The 25,416-nt window shown below is 40.5% G+C and overlaps 1 protein-coding gene across 2 annotated transcripts; it reads right to left on the reverse strand.

Moving 5' to 3' along the window:
* Nucleotides 1-2,494: 2,494 nt before the first annotated feature.
* Nucleotides 2,495-24,417, reverse strand: pdpk1a (3-phosphoinositide dependent protein kinase 1a). 2 transcript variants are annotated; one of them, XM_027176178.2, is made up of 14 exons: nucleotides 24,269-24,417; nucleotides 18,463-18,693; nucleotides 18,316-18,358; nucleotides 18,086-18,223; nucleotides 17,836-17,980; nucleotides 17,625-17,722; nucleotides 17,054-17,129; nucleotides 16,840-16,908; nucleotides 16,118-16,214; nucleotides 15,838-16,011; nucleotides 12,463-12,680; nucleotides 11,609-11,666; nucleotides 7,156-7,308; nucleotides 2,495-7,023 (listed from the first exon to the last, which is right to left on the reverse strand). In XM_027176178.2, exons 2-14 carry the CDS (start codon nucleotides 18,592-18,594, stop codon nucleotides 6,910-6,912), a joined length of 1,515 nt encoding a protein of 504 aa, XP_027031979.2. In that variant the 5' UTR covers nucleotides 18,595-18,693; nucleotides 24,269-24,417; the 3' UTR covers nucleotides 2,495-6,909. The 2 variants fall into 2 exon arrangements, with proteins under 2 accessions (XP_027031979.2, XP_027031980.2); XM_027176179.2 differs by lacking the exon at nucleotides 24,269-24,417 and adding an exon at nucleotides 18,824-19,059.
* Between the last annotated feature and the right edge of the window lie 999 nt (nucleotides 24,418-25,416).

The following is a 25,416-nucleotide window of genomic DNA, read 5'->3' on the forward strand; positions in this document are numbered from 1 at the left end:
CTTTGGTGGAGAGAGAAGGTGTGTATCGCTCTTCTCTCTGTTCACCGGTACTTTGTCATGTTTAACAGTGCTTGGTGTACGTGTATATTGTGTTTGCTCAAATTTAACCCACAAATTAGCAAAAATGAGCACGAAACAGACGTCGTTAGAAAGTTAGAAACTCTGCCGGTGTTCTGGATTAAAGTCATGGTGGAATACCCTGAGATTGTCACCACAGCACTTACATCCCTATCGTCATTTCCGACATGCTATCTGTGTGAAGCGGGGATTTCTGCAGTGACGGCAACCGAAACAAAACAACGGAATAAACTGGACATAAGCAACACACTTCGGGTGTCATTGTCAACTATTACCCCAGATGGAACCGTCTCGTTGTAAAGAAACAAGCTCAGGGTTCTCATTGATTTAGCGTTGTAGTGAGTTAAAAAGGCATGTTTAAATACAATTACATTAAAATTATTAATTTTGTAAATTAAAATTGTATAGCCGCCACCACCCACCCCCAGCGGGCCACGGTAAAATTATCAAACATTGACCGAGTCCCTGGCTATTTTCAAATGACAGTTGAAGACCTACATATTCATGAAACACTTCAACTAGCACTTCCTCCCTTGTTTGTTGCATGTATAAAGAAAACTTATAACGATGAATAAAAAACTTGAACAATGTTTTAGACTCATGGTATCTTAAGTATGTGACCTAGTGACCCAGAGTTAATCTATCCAATGATAGAAACATAAGCACTTCTGTACGTCACTCTGAATAAGGGTGTGTGCCAAATGCTATAAATGTAAATGGAGAAAATCAGCTTCTATTGTTCCAGGGTTGCCAGTTACACCAATTTTTCCCAATTTTGCTTGAACCTCTTCAGCTAATTAGTGTACAGTGTGTAGGAAGAAGTGTCAGTGAATAGGGTCATGATTTCCACCTCAGTCTAATTCAGTGTTAATTGTCACTTTTACACCTAAAAGACCCTGTTGTATGAATTGTCTAGTAAAGCTGTGAGTAAATGTAAGCTAAAAAGTATCTGCCATATTTATAAAAGTTTTGTAAATGCTGATTAATTCATACTTGTGCATGTTGATCACCTGTAAAGTGCAAAGTGCATTCCTGACACAGCTAATTTGTTATAGAGCGACGGCCATTAAACTCTATATACTGTAAGTTAAGGTGCACAGACAGCTAGAAGCATGAATGAATGATCAGTGTAAAGGCTGGAAGACAGAAATCTTCAATCTAAGGGAGTTTTTCACCTCAGGCTTGTTCAGTTGGGGTAAATACATTTAATGTACAGTATATTACATACATTTAATGATAAACACATTTAAATATAAGTCTAATATTAATATTGACAAATTTTTGGACAAATTTCTTATGTTCTATAAAGCTGCTTTGAGACAATGTCCATCGTTGGAAGTGCTCTACATATAAAATATAAAAAATGTAGGTTGTCCGTCCATCCATCCATCACTCAAGCTGCTGTTATTCATGTTTTTCAACAGATAAACAATCCCATCACATGTAAAATAAACTAAAATAAATACAACTTTTCTTCTCCTTATTCATTTGTATAGTGTCCCTGGAAAGTTTGATTCATTCCTTTTCTTTTTCTTCACTTCATTTAATTATTGAGAAAAATGATCCAGCTTTACAAATCTGTGACTGGCAAAATTATGTGAACCTTTTATTTCAGAATCTGTTACAGCAATAACTGTAAGTAAAGTTTCCAGGAACTTTTGATCAGTCCTGTATTTCAAGTACAAAAGAGCTTCAACACTCGTATTTTCCTGGTTGTCCTCACATGAACTGCTTGCTTCAGGTCCTTACACAACTTTTCATTTGGTTTAAAGTAAGGACATTGACTTGACTATTACTAAACATTATATTTGTTCCTCTTTAATATTTATTTGGTACACAGACTTGGGTGCTTGTTATTGTTGTCTTGGAGTATGACCCAAATTCAGATGTCTTTCCATTTTCATTTAGAGAATAATTTTCTGGAATAATTTTGAATTCATTGTCCCATCAATGATGGCAAGCTGTCCTGGCCCAGATGAAGCAATACAGGCCCAAAGCATGATACCACCACCACCACCACCACGTTTTACAGATGATATAAGGTTCTTAGGCTGGAATTCAGTATTTTCCTTTCTCCAAAAATAATGCTTCTCATTTTAAAACAAAAAGTTTTATTTTGGTCTCATTCGTCTATTTGTACAGAACGTGTCTGATTGGAGATTTCCGAAGTCCTCACAAATCTCCCTTGTTTATACCACGATCCAATTCCAGAAACATGACCACCAGAAACATGAACGTTAGACTTTGGTATATCTCTGTTCTTTAAATAAAATATAGGACTTCTAGCAATCCATTGTGAAACCATAGCAACTGCCGAGCAACACTTCAGGACCTTGCTGAGTAATTATTAGTGTATTCTTGTGTAAATTTTCCAGTTTAAAAAACAATGTGATGAAACTCAGGTTAAACACAGAACTAATAAACATACATGCTTTTATTACAGGATTCACCACATATCCATGTGAGATATTTCGCCATCCATCTTTAAATAACACGCAAAACCCCCCAAAAAATAAACATTTACATTTGAATAATTCATTCAATAACCAAACAGAAATCGTATGATGAAATGAGAAGGCAGCGAAAGATAATAGCTTACAATTGATTATTTTTTCTCCCATTCAAAAGGCTTTACATGACTGGATGTAGCTGATGGCCCCCGAATGTCATCTCTCATAACACGGTTCATATATTAGACTTTAAATAAAACACAAACAAACAGCCAGCTGAACCATCGTCAGCAAATCATCTGATAGAAGAATAAAAATATAAAAGCTGTATCTCTGTAACGTTACGTTACTTTCTGAAGATCTGTACATCACAGTTGATTTCGGCAACAGAGCAGGTAGAGTCTCGAACGTACAAAGAAAAAAGTCCATCAGGAGAAATCCACATCCACGTGGTAATTTCCACAGATACAGCATTTCCTTGTGTGTTTGGGATTGAGTTTATAGATCTTATTTACAGCTATAGAGGATTCCACTAGAGCTAAAAAAAACTGAAACAAACACAAAAACACAGCTAAATTAAAAAAAATAATAATGTAGCCAAAAAAAAAGAAGTTTTCCACACTGCTCTTAAACCCAGGTTAGTGTGGCTCTAATCCTTGCCCTTAACCCTGGGTCATTGTGGCTCTAATCCCCACCCTTAACCCTGGGTTATTGTGGCTCTAATCCCCACCCTTAAACCTGGGTTATTGTGGCTCTAACCCCTGCCCTTAACCCCGGATTGTCATGGATCTAATCTCCACCCTTAACCCTGGGTTATTGGTGATCTAATCCCCACCCTTAACCCCAGATTGTGACTCTAATCCCCACCCTTAACCCTGGGTTACTGTGGATCAAATCCCCGCCCTTAACCCTGGGTTATTGTGACTCTAATCCCTGCCCTTAACCCTGGGTTATTGTGGCTCTAAACCCTGCCCTTAGCCCCAGATTATTATGGATCTAATCCCCACGCTTAACCCTGGATTATTGTGACTCTAATCCCTGCCCTTAACCCCAGATTATTGTGGCTCTAAACCCTGCCCTTAACCCCAGATTATTGTGGCTCTAATCCCAGCCCTTAACCCAGGGTTATTTTGGCTCTAATCCCAGCCCTTAACCCAGGGTTATTGTGGCTCTAATCCCCGCCCTTAACCCCGGGTTATTGTGGCCCTAAATGCTGCCTTTACCCCTGGGTTATTGTGGATCTAATCCCCGCCCTTAACCGCAGGTTATTGTGGATCTAAACCCTGCCCTTAACCCAGGGTTATTGTGGCTCTAATCCCAGCCCTTAACCCAGGGTTATTATGGCTCTAATCCCAGCCTTTAACCCAGGTTTATTGTGGCTCTAATCCCTGCCCTTAACCCCGGGTTATTGTGGATCTAAACCCTGCCCTTAACCCCAGATTATTGTGGCTCTAAACCCTGCCTTTAACCCAGGGTTATTGTGGCTCTAATCCCAGCCCTTAACCCAGGGTTATTATGGCTCCAAACCCCGCCCTTAACCTCAGGTTAGTGTGGCTCTAAACAACGCACATAACCCTGGCTAGAGGAAGGTTTTCCATGCGTTTCCCCGGGGTTATGAAACCCTGCTCTGAAGCCTTTACAGTGTTAAGTCCACACTGCGGTGCTAAACGTGTTCAGTGTAAAACGACGTGCTGTTCCAATGTTACGACTCGACACTTAACAACAGAAACCCAATGAGAAAGTGAACAATGTCTCTGTGCCACATATCAGGGGAAAAGCAGGACGTAGAGACACTGAACAAAAACGGCTCTGTAGATAGAGTCAGGAGACAAAACGCTGAACATCACGGAAGTGCACGCCGTAGTGAGGGGGAAATACGTCATGCTGAGAAATTAGAGGAAGTTACAGAGATGTCGCCGGACGTCTGGTCGACTAGACGACAAACTTCAGAAGAACAAAAAAGAAGAGAAAGTTGTGAAAGATAACAAAACCTGCTCAGGTGCAGAGCCACAGACCTGAACTTTTTTCCTCACTGATGTGAAAGCGTGAGACGTGGCGTTATTTAAAGCGGCCGCACGCTGGATTTATCCGATCAGGGTTGTCGATGCTGCGGATATGCAAATGAGAAGAAGGTTGCAGCAGGGTTTAGGGATGTACAGTGTGACACAAGGTCAGATTATAAAGAGCCAGGATTCAGTGTTAACCCCGGGGAAAGTAGGAGCAGTGTGAAACCTCCAACTACATCAACCCAGGACTGAGTTTAGCTCCAGTTTGTCATCATACAGGGAAAGATTTCACATCTGAAAAGCCCTTAAGTGTACCTTTAGCCAAATGTTAAACGTATTTTTAAAAAAAATCTGTAAACCTACAAAAAAAATGAATAAATTAACCAACCAACAACCACAAAAGTACAAATTAAACATCACTGTAATGCCAAAACGATCCCATTCAGCATGAACAGTTTTTTAGTCTTTTAAGTGATGACACAGCAGCAAAGCCTTAAATACAGGACTTAAAGGAGCAACAAAACCCACAAATATCGTCTGCAGCTCCAGATTTCAAACTGTGACTCCTGTAACTCATCAGACTTCCCTGATAGCGTGCCCCATGTTAAATAATGCAAACTTATACACAATAATGTACAGAAGACAAGCACAAGGGGCAGAGTTTCCTGACTCCCTGCACACTCACACGTTAATAAATAAAAAGTCTGGATTAAGATGTCCAACATAACAGGCACTAATTTTCATGCTGGAAAAAAGTCCTCAAACGAGGAAGGTGCAACAAAAACGTCTACAGCAGTTGTAGAACCGATTGATATGCTCGTCCTGCGTTTATGTACAGTTCAGTGCAAAATGCAATCCTCTGGCTTTTCTCTTCCTCCACTGACTTCCGAGTACCTGTGGCGTCAGGAGCCTCGTCGCTGATGACAGACAGTCGTTTTTTAACTTAACTGCAGCCCTTAAAGGGAACGCAGATCGATGCATGTGGAGCTTTGAGCTCTATACAGGCTTATCAGTAGCAGTGCGCTGGCTCTTATCCTTATAAATGAAAGTAAGATTAGAAATCTGCAGAACACTACAGAGCAAGGTGTGTGCTGACGAGCACAGAGACCAAGCAGAACGTTCGTGGGCTTCCTCAGGCTTGTGCGATATTACCACGCATTCTTCCCTACATGATATTATGCTTCCACCATCTCAGTGACATGTCTCAGGGATTATATCACGTTATATTATTAAACCAGTCAGCTGTCGAACATTCAGGGTTCTACGCAAAAAAAAATATCACACGTTAACTAAAAAAAAAAAAATCTATAAAAATGGATAGACAGGGTGCCAATACTTTTCGTTTCAGACAGATAGATAGACAGACAAACAGGTAGACAGGCATACAGACAGACAGTGTGCCAATACTTCTAGTTTTAGATAGACAAACAAAAAAATGGAGAACATTTCGAGTTCATTTATGTGAAATTCGAAAGGTTTGATATTTGGACCAGATTAATTTATCAGACAGATGTCTGTAAGAATTCTTTTCAGCTGAATAACGGTGGTTGCGTCATACAGTCACAACATCACGATCCGTTCACACGTCCGTTTTTCCTTTTGCGAATTGTGAAGTGTATTAGCTCTGGGGGAGGGGCACGGATACTATGCGACGAGACCGAACACGGCAATCGGCAGTAACATTAACAGCTTGTGCATCCACTTCGAGAATCGCGGACATCAGACGAGTGATGAGTTTCCATAAACTCTCCCAGATCCGGATAGAAATAAAAAAAATCCTCCAAGACTTTGGGAAATTGAATCCTGTCTGAAAAACGCTTCAGCTACTGTTAGAGTGCATGCATTAGGGAAAGAAATTAAAGAGAGAGAGAAAGAACAAAGAATGAAGAGGAAGGCAGTGAAGTGTCAAATCGGACACTTTAAACGCCACGTTAATAAATTAGAAAGTGATGAAAACAGTGTGAGCAGCAACGACTGCGAATTTCTGCAGAATCGCTTATCAGCAATCAGCAGAGTTCCCACGGACGACTCGGATCCCGACAGCACTGATAATATTATTACTCCCTCCTCCTTCTTAAACCTGAACCTGTGGAAGTGATCATTTTCATCCATTTTTAAGGCTAAAAGTTCTGGATGATTAAATCATTTATCGCAGTATTCAAAAAGCCGAAAATCTCGATTGGGGAAAAAAATCGTACCTCTATCGCACAAGCCTGCTACAGAATGGTCTTTTTTTAAACTTACTTTTTAAATGCTCTTCTTGCCACAAGGTGCTTAACTAAATAAAAGGCTCAGATTATGAGGATGTGTCTTGACTTGAGGAAACACACTCTCTCTCTCTCTCTCTCTCTCTCTCTCTCTCTCTCTCTCTCTCTCTACATGTCAGTAGATTGATGATTGTGGTAAATCTTTCCCCAGACTTCCTGGATCTTCTTACACCATTTGTCCGCGTTGCCGTTGGGGTCCATTAAATAATACGTCCTGTGTGGCTGCATGGGAAAGAATCAAAGATCGGTGCATTTTTATTTTTATTGCCACAAAAGCAAAAAATTCTCTACATTTCTATCTGGAGATCAATACACGAACGTAGGATGCATTAAAAAATAGGATGCATTTTTTACCGTGTGGACAAAGAAAGTCTTGAAGTTTTTTGCTTCCGGTCGTAGCTCAGGAGACCAGGGGATCTCCCCTTTAAGGACTTTATTCACAGGATCTACGTAGTAGAGATGTGGCCCCTCCGTCAGCAGCAGCTGCCTTCGACGTGCAAACAAGCCCTGTGTGGAAAGACGAGTGTCACAATGTGATGTAGTTCCGAATCACAGACTATAGAGGGGGCTCTGAGGCTGCTACTAAAAATAAATCTCACTAAAACTGTCTCTCACTTGCTTTTCATCGTCTTCTGATTCATATGTGCTTTAAAAGCTGAATATTTTATTCAGAGATTATTTATACACAGTGCTTGACTTTGTGCTGAAACCCTAGTCTTCCTGGAAGATGCTATCGGTCCCTAAAAACACAAACCATTAGACTCCTAAATAGTTTCTAACCAAGTACAATTATAGAATTAACTCCAGCTGATGGTGGCAGTATCACAAAACTCAAAACGCACAACATTCAACTACTAGATGTGCAATAAGCTTCCACTCTTCTTGCTAAAAGTTATTTATTCTTTAATACTTCTTTTTATTGATTTTAATATATTCAACATATATATCTGATCACTTTGCACTCGACCATCCTACTCGCATTTTGCACATTTTGTACACAGCTGCTTTTGTATATCTACATATATATTTATATCTGTTTATGTCTACATTGTATTTGTTTATGTCTACGCTGTATATGTTTACATCTACGCTATATATGTTTACGTCTGTGCAATACCTGTTTACGCCTGTAAAATATCTATTTACGTCTACGCTGTATGTGTTTACGTCTACGCTGTATCTGTTTACGTCTGTGAAATATCTGTTTACGTCTACGCTGTATCTGTTTACGTCTACACTGTATCTATTTACGTCAACGCTGTATCTGTTTACGTCTACCCTGTATCTGTTTACGTCTACGCTGTATCTGTTTACATCTACGCTGTATCTGTTTACGTCTACGCTGTATCTGTTTACATCTGTGCAATATCTGTTTACGTCTGTGAAATATCTGTTTACGTCTACGTTGTATCTGTTTACGTCTGTGCAGTATCTGTTTACGTCTGTGCAATATCTGTTTACGTCAACGCTGTATCTGTTTACGTCTACGCTGTATCTGTTTACGTCTACGTTGTATCTGTTTACGTCTACGTTGTATCTGTTTACGTCTACGCTGTATCTGTTTACGTCTACACTGTATCTGTTTACGTCTGCGCTGTATCTGTTTACATCTGTGAAATATCTGTTTACATCCACGCTGTATCTGTTTACATCTACGCTGTATCTGATTACGTCAACGCTGTATCTGTTTACGTCTACGCAGTATCTGTTTACGTCTACCCTGTATCTGTTTACGTCTACGCTGTATCTGTTTACGTCTACGCTGTATCTGTTTACGTCTACGCTGTATCTGTTTACGTCTACGCTGTATCTGTTTACGTCTACGCTGTATCTGTTTACGTCTACCCTGTATCTGTTTACGTCTACCCTGTATCTGTTTACGTCTACGCTGTATCTGTTTACGTCTACGCTGTATCTGTTTACGTCTGTGAAATATCTGTTTACGTCTGTGAAATATCTGTTTACGTCTGTGAAATATCTGTTTACGTCTACGCTGTATCTGTTTACGTCTGTGCAGTATCTGTTTACGTCTGTGAAATATCTGTTTACGTCTGTGCAGTATCTGTTTACGTCTGTGCAGTATCTGTTTACGTCAACGCTGTATCTGTTTATGTCTGTGCAGTATCTGTTTATGTCAACGCTGTATCTGTTTACGTCTACGCTGTATCTGTTTACGTCTACGCTGTATCTGTTTACGTCTACGCTGTATCTGTTTACGTCTACGCTGTATCTGTTTACGTCTACGCTGTATCTGTTTACGTCTGTGAAATATCTGTTTACGTCAACGCTGTATCTGTTTACGTCTACCCTGTATCTGTTTACGTCTACGCTGTATCTGTTTACGTCTACGCTGTATCTGTTTACGTCTACGCTGTATCTGTTTACGTCTACGCTGTATCTGTTTATGTCTACGCAATATCTGTTTACGTCTACGCTGTATCTGTTTACATCTGTGCAATATCTGTTTACGTCTGTGAAATATCTGTTTACGTCTACGCTGTATCTGTTTACGTCTGTGCAGTATCTGTTTACGTCTACGCTGTATCTGTTTACGTCTACGCTGTATCTGTTTACGTCTGTGCAGTATCTGTTTACGTCTGTGAAATATTTGTTTACGTCTGTGCAGTATCTGTTTACGTCTACGCAATATCTGTTTACGTCTACGCTGTATCTGTTTACATCTGTGCAATATCTGTTTACGTCTGTGAAATATCTGTTTACGTCTGTGCAGTATCTGTTTACGTCTACGCTGTATCTGTTTACGTCTGTGCAGTATCTGTTTACGTCTGTGAAATATCTGTTTACGTCTACGCTGTATCTGTTTACGTCTGTGCAGTATCTGTTTACGTCTGTGAAATATCTGTTTACGTCTGTGCAGTATCTGTTTACGTCTGTGCAGTATCTGTTTACGTCAACGCTGTATCTGTTTATGTCTGTGCAGTATCTGTTTATGTCAACGCTGTATCTGTTTACGTCTACGCTGTATCTGTTTACGTCTACGCTGTATCTGTTTACGTCCACGCTGTATCTGTTTACGTCCACGCTGTATCTGTTTACGTCTACGCAATATCTGTTTACGTCTACGCTGTATCTGTTTACATCTGTGCAATATCTGTTTACGTCTGTGAAATATCTGTTTACGTCTACGCTGTATCTGTTTACGTCTGTGCAGTATCTGTTTACGTCTGTGAAATATCTGTTTACGTCTACGCTGTATCTGTTTACGTCTACGCTGTATCTGTTTACGTCTACGCTGTATCTGTTTACGTCTACGCTGTATCTGTTTACGTCTACCCTGTCTACGCTGTATCTGTTTACGTCCACGCTGTATCTGTTTACGTCCACGCTGTATCTGTTTACGTCTACGCAATATCTGTTTACGTCTACGCTGTATCTGTTTACATCTGTGCAATATCTGTTTACGTCTGTGAAATATCTGTTTACGTCTACGCTGTATCTGTTTACGTCTGTGCAGTATCTGTTTACGTCTGTGAAATATCTGTTTACGTCTACGCTGTATCTGTTTACGTCTACGCAATATCTGTTTACGTCTACGCTGTATCTGTTTACATCTGTGCAATATCTGTTTACGTCTGTGAAATATCTGTTTACGTCTACGCTGTATCTGTTTACGTCTGTGCAGTATCTGTTTACGTCTGTGAAATATCTGTTTACGTCTGTGAAATATCTGTTTACGTCTACGCTGTATCTGTTTACGTCTGTGCAGTATCTGTTTACGTCTGTGAAATATCTGTTTACGTCTACGCTGTATCTGTTTACGTCTACGCTGTATCTGTTTACGTCTACGCTGTATCTGTTTACGTCTACGCTGTATCTGTTTACGTCTACGTTGTATCTGTTTAGGTCCACGCTGTATCTGTTTACGTCTACGCTGTATCTGTTTACGTCTACGCTGTATCTGTTTACATCTGTGCAATATCTGTTTACGTCTGTGAAATATCTGTTTACGTCAACGCTGTATCTGTTTACGTCTACGCTGTATCTGTTTACGTCTACGTTGTATCTGTTTAGGTCCACGCTGTATCTGTTTACGTCTACGCTGTATCTGTTTACGTCTACGCTGTATCTGTTTACGTCTACGCTGTATCTGTTTACATCTGTGCAATATCTGTTTACGTCTGTGAAATATCTGTTTACGTCTGTGCAGTATCTGTTTACGTCTGTGAAATATCTGTTTACGTCAACGCTGTATCTGTTTACGTCTACGCTGTATCTGTTTACGTCTACGCTGTATCTGTTTACGTCTGTGCAATATCTGTTTACGTCAACGCTGTATCTGTATACGTCTACCCTGTATCTGTTTACGTCTATGCTGTATCTGTATACGTCTACCCTGTATCTGTTTACGTCTACGCTGTATGTGTTTACGTCTACGCTGTATCTGTTTACGTCTGTGAAATATCTGTTTACGTCTACGCTGTATCTGTTTACATCAACGCTGTATCTGTTTACGTCTACGCTGTATCTGTTTACGTCTACCCTGTATCTGTTTACGTCCACGCTGTATCTGTTTTCGTCCACGCTGTATCTGTTTACGTCTACGCTGTATCTGTTAAAACCTAGGCCCAACAGTGGCAGCTTGGTGGACCTGTATTTCATACCCACGGACAATCAGTGGTCCAACACCTTAACCACTAGGCTACAACATCGAACGGTTTTTAAGGACCGACACTGAATTGCATTAGTACTTAAAAACAAAAAAGTGCTTGAAAAAGTCATTGAAAGTCCAGGAATTTAATTATGAGGCATTTGCAGGAACTCGTAGAATATGAAAAGAGTATCTCACCTTTCTTTTGTCAACTGGTCCCATTTTTAGTATCAAATTGTTTCCAACAAACTGGTGCCTTAAAACAGGAAGAAACACAAACAGATCTGGATAAGACACAAAGCAGCAGCAGTAGTGAATAATATGAGCTTTATTTAACATTTCATTACAAAGTATCACAGCTGATTCAAATCCAAAATAACTTTGAGAGAAATTCCTTCAGTTGCAGGCAGGAGTGGGATTGCAAAAATCTGTCCACATTTATCATGTCTAGATTATCTAAATGAAAAAAAAAGTCTGTTATACCATGAATGCTTTAAATAAAAAAAAAGAGTAATAATAAAATAATAAAGTAATCAAATAATAAACATTATTAGCTAACGTTCAGGTTTATAATAATTAGTAGTGTTTAACAAAGTGATTAAAAAAAGAACAATATTGATCACTAATGATCAATTAAAACAAAAAATATATATATTTTTTTAATTTAAGGCAACAGAGTCAAAAAGTGTTTTTGTGAAAGGATCGTAAAGAAATAGACAAGCAGAAATCTGCATTATAATGTTATATTATAATATATATATATATATATATATATATATATATATATATATATATATATATATATATATATATATATATATATAATTGTTTTATTATTACTTTAAATTACTGTAAATTACTCAATAGTTTTGGAGGTGATTTTTATTCCTGAAACTGAAGTCTTTCTCTTACTATCCTTCTTCCCTGACTAGTGAGCGTATTATTCAGCCAGTCTAAGTAATTCGTAATAGACGACAAACCAATCGAACTTCTTGAGCATAACCTTTGCCCTAGGCGACACAACCACGTTTCTGAGGATGCGAGTGACCTACCAGGGGTTCCTGCTGGTCTGCTTCTGCAACAGCAGCTGCTTCTCCTCGCTGGAGAACTGCAGGTCCAGCTCGAAGGAGTTGTTGTCCAGGTCATGGATGTACTGCTCGATGTTGCTGGTGGATCTCTGGGGCAGCAGCATGGTTGGCACCGAGAGAGCCTGCGAGGAACTGGAGTGAACCACCTCCATGCTGCTAAACTGACTCAGGAGGTCGTCATACTGCAACGAGAAGTTTCATACAGTTTGTAAACATGAAGTGAAATTAAATCATCGTAGCTGAAGAGCACGTGAATGATTTATAGGAGTCTACATAATTGTATGTGAATAAACAAGGCTTGAATTCTGTCACATTCTCCTCACATCTGTATCCTAGCAGGAACAGAAACATAAGGTTTGGAGAAATGTACTATTTGGTTGGTTCTTAAAAAAAGAAGAACACACCAACAGTAGATGAGATGAGAAAAAAAAATCCCTACACAACAGTTTGACCAGATGAGAACATCCAACAGATTGGTACACCTATTTTTAGGCAGTTTCTCCCATTCTCCTTTGCTTGACCACTCAAGCTCCATCAAGGTTGGATGGGGAGCGTCGGTGCGAAGCCATTATCAGACCTCTTCGATCTGGTTCAAGTCTAGGCTCTGGTGGGGCCACTCAAGGACATAGCCACTCCTTTGTTATCTTGGCTGTGTGCTTAGGGTCGTCGTCCTGTCGGAAGATGAACCTTCGCCCCAGTATGATGTGGAGAGTGCTCTGTAGGATGTCTCTGTAGATTTCTGCATTCATCTTTCCTTTAATCCTTATACTAGTCTCCCAGTTCCTGCTTCTAAAAAACACCCCCACAGCACGATGCTGTCACCACCATGCTTCACTGTAGGGATTGCATTGGCCAGGTGATGAGTGCTGCGTGGTTTCTTCCAGAAATGACTGAGTCTAAGAGTCCTTCAGATGCCTTCAGGTCTGAGGTGTCCTCCCAGTGGGCCATGATGTGCCTTTGACTTAGGAGTGGCTTCGGTTTAGCTACTCTACCATACAGGCCTGATTGGTGGAGTGCTGCAGAGATAGTTGTTCTTCTGGAAGCTTCTCCTCTCTCCACAGAGAAATGCTAGAGCTCTGTCAGAGTGACCATCAGGTTCTTGGTCAACTCCCTGACTAAGGCCCTTCTCCCTGTTCTTGGAAGAGTTCTAGTGGTTCCAAACTTGTTCCATTTACAGATGATGGAGGCTACCGGGCTTATCGGGACCTTCAATGCTGCAGATATTTTTCGGTACCCTTACCCAGATCTGTGCCTCAGTACAATCCTGTCTCAGAGGTCTACAGTCAATTCCTTGGGCTTCACGGCTTGGTTTGTGCTCTGACATGCACTGTTAACTGTGGGACCTTATATAGACAGGTGTGTGCCTTTCCAAATCATGTCCAATCAACACAGGTGGACTCCAATCAAGCAGTAGAATCATCTCATGGATGATCAGTGGAAACAGGACGCACCTGAGCTCGAAGGCTGTGAATATTTACGTACATATGAAAATTTTTTCGTTTTTTTATTTGTAATAAATTTAAAGAAATTTGAAGAAATGAACTTTTTAAAATTTTTTAACATCAAACACTAATGTTTTCTTCAAAAAGTCTATAATTTTGTCTCTGGTACTTCTCGACAGATCTATAATGCTATATACAGGAAGTAACTAGTAACACTATTAAAGTCATGTGGTTTTTGTGTGTTTTTTTCTGTGATTATATTTTTACAAGTGCGTGAGAAAGTCCATACTCAGCCCTGTGTTTTACTACACGATCTATCGATGTTTAATTTTAATGTTTGTGGTTCAGTGCATTGTGGGTAACACGATAACAACTCGAATCGCACCGGATTACATCATATGACTGTCGCTATTACATCTGACCTTAAAGTAAAACACACTGTACGGCACAGTGATCTTACCAGAGATGATGATTTAAAGGCTGGAGATGAAAGACGACACAGAACTCACACAGAACACTACAGAACTCAGAAACTTGATCTTTTATGTAAATTAGTTATCTACCAATTCAATTCACAGATACGGGAAATACTTCATCCGAGTCGTTCTGTTTTGTGAAACGCTGCGGTATTTTATCACACTAACAGGTAATATTCCATAATGCAGTAGTTTCTGATACTTTTTTAACGTGTTATCCTTAAACGTCACTAAGCTGTGAGGTTTAACGTGTACTGTATAAAGCAGGTTAATATTCTAATTCGCTCCTGTGAAAACATCGATCACGCCGGATACAGACGGATTCATACGCGAGTGTTTACACATAAAATTCCATATCCGTTAATTCGATCATTTCTGAGAATGTTTACGTTTACTCGCAAGCAGATTAACTAAAGTGAACCTCGAGCTGATCTCCTTCAGATCAGACATCAGATCAGACGTCTTTTATTAGAAGAGCTTTGGAATCTCCGTTAAAAACACGTCCTCGTGTCGTTCGTGTTAACTACATTAATTGAAGAATGTGAAAAATAAAGAAAGCGAGTCAGCACGACCCTGTACATTTAGCTGATGGAAGATTAAGCGCTTATTAGTATTATTATTAGTGAAGTGACATACAGCTAAGTACAGTGAGCCCAACCAAAGTGCACACACACACAGCAGTGAACACACACACACACACACCGTGGACACACACCCGGGGCAGTGGACAGCCATTTATGCTGCGGCGCCCGGGGAGCAGTTGGGGGGGGATTCGGTGCCTTGCTCAAGGGCACCTCAGTCGTAACCTGCCCGAGACTCGAACCCACAACCTTCGGGTTACGAGTCAGACTCTCTAACCATTAGGCCACGACTTCCCTATTATTTTTATTACTAAATATATTTTATCATTAAAGAAGTGAGTCAAAAAAAAAATGTCCACTTCTGTATTTCAGCCTTTACGCTGATCAGTCAATCCGTGATACTAGCTCGTTGTGCTTTTTACCTTATATGGGGTTTTGTGGGCGTCACTACATGCAAATGAGCTGTGTCAGATACGTGCTTTGTACTTCATAGATGATCGACTTACACACGTATAAAAGAAATCAGCCTCTTTTTTTTTTTGGTAAATCTGGCTTTTTTTTTTTTTTTTTAATTTGACTTCAGCTTTACTTAAAAACATACTTTTACACACAAATCTACTGAGAAATTAACAACTAGATGCTAGAGTGGAAACTCTGTATTATGACATCACTCAGAGAAGTTGCTGCACAGGTTCTTGCTACACCGTTCCTCTATATTTGGACCTTGTGCTGTGAACGTCTTAAAAGGTTTATTTGTAACCACCCTGGATATTCGATATATATGGATATTCGTTTATGGCCGCAGTTTGATTTCAGTTGTTCAGTGTGAAGCATGCTCACGTTGCCATAGTACTCCTCCTCATCCTCGGCCATGGCCGGCAGGTACGGGGTGAGTTTCGGTGGAGTCTGCAGATGAAGGTTCTCCCAAGAAATGCTCTCGAAGAAGGCATGGCCTTTCAGGGGATTGTAGCCTCCCATCTCCTCACAGCCAAGACGCTTAGCAGGATCTGAACACTGGACGAGCGAAAAGAAAAAGAGGTCAGAAACCTAAACTCATTTGAGGAAGTTAGTGTCTGTAAAAAAAAAAACAAAGTCACTGAATTCGATCATGCAAACTCACTAATAGCTTCTCCACCAGATCCTTAGCTTTGGAAAAGAATTTCTCTGGAAAGTCATACTCCAGTTTTATGATCTTCTGGAATATCAAGTATTCGTTCCTAAAGGAGAAACAAGATGCACAGCTTGAGCTATAATGAAGTCAGAGGCACCAGATCACATCTTTTTCAGCACTTCAGTCAACAAGTGCACGAGCGTTCGAGTGTGTACGAGCTACCGGGACGATCTGTATAGCTGTATACGTAACTAGGAGACGAACGGACCATGTGACAGAGCAGTTGGTGTGTGTGTGTGTTTTTTTTTTTTTTAGAGGCTGTAGACTCAACACAAACAAGTCATAAACACCAAAGCCATTACTTCCTGTTATTTCACACCATGCTTCTTTCTTTTCATTAAAAACAAACTATTACAGTGATGTTGAAGTCAACGTTTCTCGGACACGCTGTGTTTGTTTTCTGTACTGAACCTTTAAATGTGTTCGGTCAGTGGATAGCTGGGAATAAGAAGCTGCATGGCTCTTAAAAAAATATTAGACACGTTAAATTATGAGCCTAATATTACAGTAGCGCAGAAAGGTCTGTACACTACGGCTCACTGGTTCACACAGTGACATTAAAACAGATTATTTATTTTTTTTAGTCATTTTTAAAAATAATGTTTGCTGGAAAAAAAAAAACACATTTAAGAAAAATAATAATAAGGAGAACGAGATGTTGGATGACTTACGCTGCTCTGAAGGGGGGCAATCCAGCCACCAGTTGGTAAACTATACAGCCTAGAGCCCAAAGGTCCGAACTAAAAGTGAAATCAAGATATAACACTCCTTTGTTTTGTGTTTGTGTGTGTGTGTGTGTGTGTGTGTGTGTGTGTATATATATATATATATACATATTTCTATTATTTAAAATCTAGAAAATGTTATTTAGGCTTTTTCAAGTACCTTTTACATGCTGATTTTTCAGTCAGCAGCTCAGGTGAAACGTACTGCGCGGTCCCCACAAAAGAGTTTGCTCTAGCTGTGAAAGATAAAAAGCCCATCATCAGTTTGTCAGTAACCGTAACCCTTGTGTGTGGCCACCACGGCCCACCGGACGGGTAAAAAAAAACAAAAAACAGTCAACCGTATCTGTAGTAGGAATTAACGCGTCTGTCTGTAAATAACTAAACGGAGCAGGGGTTTAACATCATGGTGTGTTTATAGTCGGAAACTAAGTAAATCACATGTTTACAGATTACACAACCTGAGGGAGGGAGGGAGGGATAGAGAGAGCAGGAGAGAGAGAGGGATGGAAGGAGGGGGAGAGAAAGAGAAAGAGTAGGAGAGAGAGAGGGTGTAGTGTGTTCGAGGTGAGTGGTGCTGTAGTAATGTAGCTATAAATAACAGAAGACAAAGTGCTGACCTACAGAAAGGTTAAGATAAGCTAACCACAACAGAGTAGTGTAAACAAACGGCTGGGAGAGAGGGGGAGAGAGAGAGAGAGAGAGAGAGAGAGAGAGAGAGAAGTCTTTACTCTGAGAGCTGTCTGAAGAAAACTGCTTCGCCGTCCCGAAATCTGTGATCTGAATGTGCATGTCCTCGTTCAGTAAAACATTCTCAGGTTTCAGGTCCCTGAAAGACACGAACGAGACATAATGCAGACAAAACAACAATAAGCCGAACCGCAAGACTGTAAACAAACACTGAGGTGTCGGGTAGAGCAGAGCCTCAGGACCAGGACGTACCTGTGAATAATCCCCACTGAGTGGAGGTACTGGAGAGCACACACCAGCTCTGCGGTGTAAAAGCGCGTACACGTCTCGTCGAAGGAGCCGATCTTGCGGATGTAGCGGAGAAGTTCGCCGTTCTTTGCGTAACTAAGTCCGAAATCTGATGAACGTTAAGGAAATGAAGGGATAGTTAAAGAAAGAAAGAAAAAAAAAAGAAAGGTTCCTCACAGGTTTCGTTTTATCACCAAAAAAAAAAAAAGGATACATAATTTTTCAGCATCCTGAAATGTGAAGTAGAGCTTTACAAAAAAGGGATGATTGATGCTGGACATGATGTCTCTCTCTCGCTTTACATAGTGTGTTTTATTCTCCTTCTTGATGTGCAGCTTCTCCAGAATCTTGACTGAAATCACACACACACACACAAATCATTTTAAAAGCACTGTGTGTGTGAGAGAGTGTGTGTATGAGTAAGTAGAGCACATTGTTCTTTACTTGCGTATTCCTTTTCTGTTGAAATCTCTTTTGCTAGAACCACCTGAAACAAGCAGGAGGAAAAAAAAATGTCAGCTGCTGAAGATCACGATGAAAGACATCCGTTCGCAGTGCACTGCTGAAATGAAGTGTTGTGACTCGACTCACGGTTGAGAAGGAACCTTCTCCAAGGATTCTGCCGAACTTAAAGTCCTCGGGTCGTTTCCTGTGCTGGGTTTGTGGGGCGAGCGGAGGCATTGGTGCGAGTGGTGCGTGAGCCTGAGAAACAGGGACCTCCATAACGTCCAGCGTCCTCCAGCTTCTTCAGCTGTCAGCTTACCGCGGAGAGAGGAGCGCCGACACGCACCGAGGTCTGGACAAGGGCAGCATCACATCACGCTGAGAGGACAAGGCAGAGAGAGAGAGAGAGAGAGAGAGAGAGAGAGAGAGAGAGAGAGAGAAGAGTCACAAACAGGAACATTAGAAGCAGCTCGGAGTGCTGAAGGCAACAGCAGATAAACTCACTCACAGGGGTTGGGTTTGTGTGTTTGTGTGTGTGGTTACAGGTGTTACACTCCTCCGCAAGGAGCAACGCTCCTGCTGCTTTGATTAACTTTCAGTCTTCTTCGAACCTGCTCTTATTTCTTTTGGAACTGAAATTAACAGTCAAGAACAGACCATCAGTCATTTAGAGAATGAGAGAGAGAAGTGGAATCTCATAACAAGACATGAGCTGTGTGTGTGAATGTGTGTGTGCGAGACAAAGAGTGTGTGTGTGTGAGAGAGAGAGAGAGAGAGAGAGAGAGAGTGTGAATGTGTGTGTGAGAGAGAGAGAGAGAGAGAGAGAGAGAGAGCTTGTGGGTGTGTGTCTGTGTGTGTGTGTGTGTGTGTGTTTGGGAGTTACAGGCAGAAGGGGGTCACAGGCCTCTCTCATATCTGTGGTTTAACAGGTTATTGTTGTAAAGTGGTGCTTTCTGTGGCAGGTGTTTGGAAAGTACCAGGGTGTCCCACCATTAACTGAACTGTGTGTGTGTGTGTGAGTGTGTGTTGTGCTAGACTTTTAAACAAATGAGGACTAGTCAATCAAGTCAATCATACAGGCCTCGTTGTCCCCACTCACACCAGACAAAATCACAAAGAAGGAGGGGGTTGGGGGGGGGGGGGGTTAATATGCCATGTAGAATAGCAGAGTGAAATAAACCCAGCTCAGTGGAGAAAAGTGATGTTACTTCTGTGTCTATATTCAGCTTCTGTTTTATATTCATTCATGTGCAGGAATTTACATCTGACCAACAGGATCTTTATTAATGAACTTTACTTTCCACAAAGGAGATGTAAACACACACACACACACACACACACACACACACATTCTCTCTCTCTCTCTCTCTCTCTCTCTCTCTCTCTCTCTCTCACACACACACACACACACACCTGCTCTCTCTCTCTCACACCCACACACACACACACACACACACATTCTCTCACTCTCTCACACACACACATTCTCTCTCTCACACACACGCTCTCTCTCTCTCTCTCTCACACACACACACACACACACACAGCTTATCACAGACTGGATTTAACCTCATGTTGTTGTTGTTGTTGTTTTGCTCATTTCCCTTTTGTGAGTCTGAGGCTCAGAATGACTTCGCTGAGCCGTGAAGAAGCTCGAAATGATTTGAGTAAAAAGTCCAGATGGTAAAATATGTTTACTTCGGCTGATAAAGATTACTCATGCACAACAACACTGAGAAGGCCATGGGAGTTTTCTGGGGGTTCGGCACAGGTGGCTTTACACGCGTTACAAGAGTGAAGGGGAAAAAGGAGAAAAAGAACAAAATGACTACACAACCATCAACAAATCAGAGTAAAGCAGCACAAAAGAAAAGCGCTAACAACAACAACAACAACAACAACAACAAAGCACCACACAAACATGCAAGTCGCTACTTAATCATTCACATTATCTCGAAAGCTCGGCTTGTGTGTGTGTGTGTGTGTGTGTGTGTGTGTGTGTGTGTGTAAGCAAATGTAAATGTTATTACATGTAAGCAAAGTTATGAGGTGAGGAAGTGGCTTCCACCAAGCAGAAACATGTGGCATTGCTGCATCCACAAACTGCTACAATACTCAATGAAGAAAAATCTTTAAAAACAAAACACAAATCACTTTCTAGCGATTCTAGAAGAACTGTTGTTCTTTTTTACATTTGTTTTCATTTGGTACTTTTTATTACAAGCTTAGAAATAACATCCTATTATTATTATTATTATTATAGTTATTATACTTACCAAATTAAACTACAAAATAAAATATCGATCAGTTTTTTTCTAATTCTTGTTTTCAGCCTAGTTTTCAGCACAAGCTCATTAAATTGAATCCAAACCAAATATAGGAACTGAAGTAAAGGGGTTCCTTTAAAGTCACATTCACACTGCAGGTAAAAGTGGCCCAAATCTGATTTTTTGGGGTCAAGTGACCAGGTCAGACTTCTTCAGGAGTAGTGTGAACACTCAAATCTGGCCCAGATCTGATTTTTTCAAATCAGATTTAGTCCTGAATCAGACCCAGGACACTGTGGCCGCAGTGTGAACAGCCAAGGCGGAGTTGATGCGACTTTTACGTCAATCTACATCGACATTCGACACAATTATGCGCCGGCGAGTACGCACACAAACGTGACTACGCCTACAATATGGAGAACAGTGATGGAGCAAGTCAGTGGAGGGAGAGTGAGGTGTTAGACCTAATTAGTATATGGGGAAATACTTCAATTCAGGCAAAACCATTAATGTTACGGCTGCCATTACAAACATTTTGATAGAAAAGCGAAAACGCTTACTTCCTCCGTAACCTCGCCAACTTTTTAGCACAACGGCGTGCTGCGTGTGACGTCATCGGTATTGTTCGTTTGCGCATGCGGGTCAGTTCGAAACAGCAAACAGTTCACACTGGTATCTGATATAGGCCACATTTTATAAGGTAATGTGAACAGCCAAACAAAAAATATCAGATCTGAGAAAAATATCCGAATTGAACATTAAGACTTGCAGCGTGAACGTGGCCTTAGAGTCCCAACCGTGTGTATCATAAGACAGCAACACACTGATATAAACATCACACCATCCATTCATTAGAATACACCAGGATTTATAACCAGACAGACAGACAGACAGACACTTTATTGGAGCAAAATCAAGCATTTTCTTCTTTTTATTGCAAAAAAAAAAAAGTTTATTTATTTAAAAGTGGCAAAAAAAAGTAGCAACAGCTTCAGCATTATGATATTGAAAGAAAGAATTAAAATAATTAAATAAATAAATGTTTTGCTGTTTCCTGTAGATGGCGCTGTTAGTATTTTCCTGGTGATAATATTTAATGTTATAATGTTGACTTCGTGAAGTTTATCGTGATATGAACTGATAAGAGATTCTTCCCTGCCAACAAACACTGGAAAGAAGGTCTCCCTCTCTCTCGCTGTCTCTCTCTCTTTCTCTTTCTGTCTCTCTTTACTGCGCATGCATGATATAATACACACGAGTCTCACACTTGTTTAATAAAAAAAGGTTACGCGTTGTTCGACTTAGTGCCGACTGATCTGTGTCGTTCATCTCGATGACAAACGCCACAGGTGCCACATGTCGTAAGTTGAACACGTCTTGAAGTAAACATCAGGAACTGAAAGATAAAATTCTCATCTCGGAATCCAATACTCCTATATTCCATATGAAGGAATATTCCTATATATATATATATATATATATATATATATATATATATATATATATATATATATATATATATATATATATATATATATATCCTTACTAATTCAGTTATATTTTGATGACATCAAGCTAGTATTTGTATGTAAAGGTGAGGTGCTGCTGTGTGAGCAGCCGTGCTGATTCGACATCATTTGCCGAACTCTAGGGATGAGGAGACCTTCCTGAATTAGTTTCCGAGGAAGAATTCCGATTAATTATAGCTTTAATCAACTGAGATCATCAGAAAATGCAGCACGGATTGTGTACGACAATGGAAGCAGACCACAAACACAAACATATACACACTTCCCAAAAGGATGCACAGTGGTGACTCTTACACACAGCTACTCGTATTACAAACACTAAACAACACACGCAGTCTTTATCTCACAGGAAAGAGAAACACTTGAGAAACCAATCAGCTTTATTCTTTTGTTTATCTATCTATCTATCTATCTATCTATCTATCTATCTATCTATCTATCTATCTATCTATCTATCTAACTCTTGAAAAAGTTCTTAATAATTTGAGATTTGTTTCACAGTAGGAATTTAACTGAATATAATGTAAAACATTTGTTGTATTTGATGTTGTATTATTTTTTTTCTTTTGTTTGTTTTTTTAAATAATAAAAGGGTCTAAAACACCTGAAATTAGAATTGTAAAATTGTAGAATTCAGGAAAATCAGATACTGATGATTAAATCATTCAAATCTTATTCTAATCCAACACTTTTCTAGCACAAACATCACTCCATACATATGTAATGTGCTACACCCCTCCCAGACCTGTCAGGACTGTGTTACACTTTTATTATCGAGGAAATTCCCTAATTAGAGGAAGACTCTAGGGCGACTCTGTGAGGATCCTGAGGCATCTAGAGATGCTCCAGCTCCAGTTAGACTCTGCGATACTAAAGAGGAGATTCCAACTCCATGTGGTCATTGAGGACGACGATCTCTTCATCAATACACAATTGTCAGACTGTATATTTATAATCACACCCTTCAGTGTCACCCAAATGAGGATGAGGTTCACTTTTGAGTCTGGTTCCTCTCAAGGTTTCTTCCTCTTCCATATAAGGGAGTTTTTCCTCACCACAGTCGCCTCAGACTTGTTCATTATGTATAAATACAAACACATTTAAATATATCTAATATTAATCTTGACGTTTTAACATATCAATCTTTATATTATTCGTTATAATAACCTTTTGTTTCATATTTATGTTCTGTAAAGCTATACAAATACATTTTAAATGAATTGAACTGAAATAATTACTCAACTTACATTAGTAGTGAAATAGTGATTGAGTTTGTGTCTATAAAATGATGGACAAAAGCTGCAAACAAAAACAAAACAAAAACAACAAGCAATTCCAACCATTCAGGACCAAACATGTTCATTCAGGGACTCAATAAACTTTTGCTAAAGCCCAATGTTTTATCTTCAGGTTTTATATATCGTCCAGGTTATCTGTACGAGTGATCATGTTTAAAATCATCGACTATAAGGAGATAACTTGTTGTGTTTACACTAGAGGTAAACAAGTGACGTCACGCTTTGTTTACAAACACTACATCACGTCATCAAACCGCCTCAGCACACAGATGCGACGCTGATACTCATAGGAGGAAACAAGGAACACACACGAAGTGCAGTCGAAATAAGACACTGACATCTTGCATTGAACTACAAAAAGAAAGAAAGAAAGAAAGAAAGAAAGAAAGAAAGAAAGAAAGAAAGAAAGAAAGAAAGAAAAACAAAAAACGCCTACGGCAGTTTTAATAATTAATAAACATGTACGGGGCGTGCAGGAGTGAAAGCGCGCATGCGCAGAACCGTTTGGAACTTAGGCTAGCTGTAAACTTTAACAACAAACGCGTTTATTTCGGTTATAAACGTCGATGTTTTAGTCACAGCACCGCGGACGAGTCTGTGTTGGACACGTCGTGCGTGTCAGCTGAACGGTTCGCGCACGAATTGTGAACAAACAGAAATGAAAGCAGAAGCAGAAGCCCTGCGCCACTCCCCACGCTCATTAGCTCCTCAAGCCGGCTAATTCTAATGCTAATGCTAAGTCCTGCAGTGACACTGCTGTGTTAACCGGCCCAGGGAGAAGGAGCTGAGCGCTGACACTGACACACACACAAGGACACGTCCTGCTGCAGGCAGAGCAAACGACCCACTGTGTACTCACTGTTTCTCACCGCTCGTCTATTCCACTCGAGCTCTTACGGTTTGTTGTTAGAAATGTTATTGAGACAGAGCGAGCGCGCGCTGCCTCACTGCCTCCCTGCCTCACTGCCCCGCCCTCGCCCCCCTTCTCTGACGTCACGCACTGTACACATCAACACACTGCAGCATTTCATTGTTTTCCTTACACTCCAGGATCTGCCTATAAAATCGCAAAGAGCGATTCTAGTCTGTTCCACCCTCTTTAATTCTATCCAACTCTATTCTGTTTATAGTGATATTGTTCATGCTTTATAGTTCTATGCTTTAGAGGCATCTGGTGGTCAAAACAATGAAGTGCAGCTCCATGTGGTCGCTACAGCAATGTTTTGGGTATCAGTTCATCCCAGAGGTGTTCAGTGGGGTTGAGTCGGTGTTCAGTGGGGTTGAGTCGGTGTTCAGTGGGGTTGAGTCGGTGTTCAGTGGGGTTGAGTCGGTGTTCAGTGGGGTTGAGTCGGTGTTCAGTGGGGTTGAGTCGGTGTTCAGTGGGGTTGAGTCAGAGTGTCAGGGCTCAGTGCAGGACACTGGAGTTCTTCCACTCCAACCTTCACACACCATCTGCTTTGTGCACAAGTTCATTGTCATGCTGGAACAAGGGTCATGTTTCTTAGTTCCACGGAGGGCAAACTGTAATGTTACATTCTAGAAAACAATTCTATTTTATTTTATACCTGTCTTGTCTACGGGGTCACGGTGGCTTAGTGGTTAGCATGTTCGCCTCACACCTTCAGGGTCGGGGGTTCGATTCCCGCCTCCGCCTTGTGTGTGGAGTATACATGTTGTCCCCGTGCCTCGGGGGTTTCCTCCGGGTACTCCGGTTTCCTCCCCCGGTCCAAAGACATTCATGATAGGTTGATTGGCATCTCTGGAAAATTGTCCGTTGTGTGTGTGTGTGTGTGCCCTGTGATGGGTTGGCACTCCGTCCAGGGTGTATCCTGCCTTGATGCCCGATGACGCCTGAGATAGGCACAGGCTCCCCGTGACCCGAGAAGTTCGGATATGCGGTAGAAAATGAATGAATGAATATCTAGTCTATTCCACAACAAAAAGAATGGAATATAATAGAGTAAAATGAAAAGAATATGATATTAAGAACCTATAAAGATGTATAAT

The sequence above is a fragment of the Tachysurus fulvidraco genome, chromosome 24 (genome assembly GCF_022655615.1).
Source record: "Tachysurus fulvidraco isolate hzauxx_2018 chromosome 24, HZAU_PFXX_2.0, whole genome shotgun sequence".
In the NCBI taxonomy this organism is placed as follows: domain Eukaryota; kingdom Metazoa; phylum Chordata; class Actinopteri; order Siluriformes; family Bagridae; genus Tachysurus; species Tachysurus fulvidraco.

What these genes read in the sequence shown, in the direction of transcription:
- pdpk1a (XM_027176178.2), bottom strand. Translation starts at nt 18,594, where the DNA reads ATGGAGGTCCCTGTTTCTCAGGCTCACGCACCACTCGCACCAATGCCT. An exon ending in GAAAAATCAGCATGTAAAAG is followed by an intron (nt 16,909 to 17,053) that starts GTACTTGAAAAA and finishes TTTCACTTTTAG; the next exon opens with TTCGGACCTTTGGGCTCTAG. An exon ending in TTGCCCCCCTTCAGAGCAGC is followed by an intron (nt 16,215 to 16,839) that starts GTAAGTCATCCA and finishes TTTCTCCTTTAG; the next exon opens with GAACGAATACTTGATATTCC.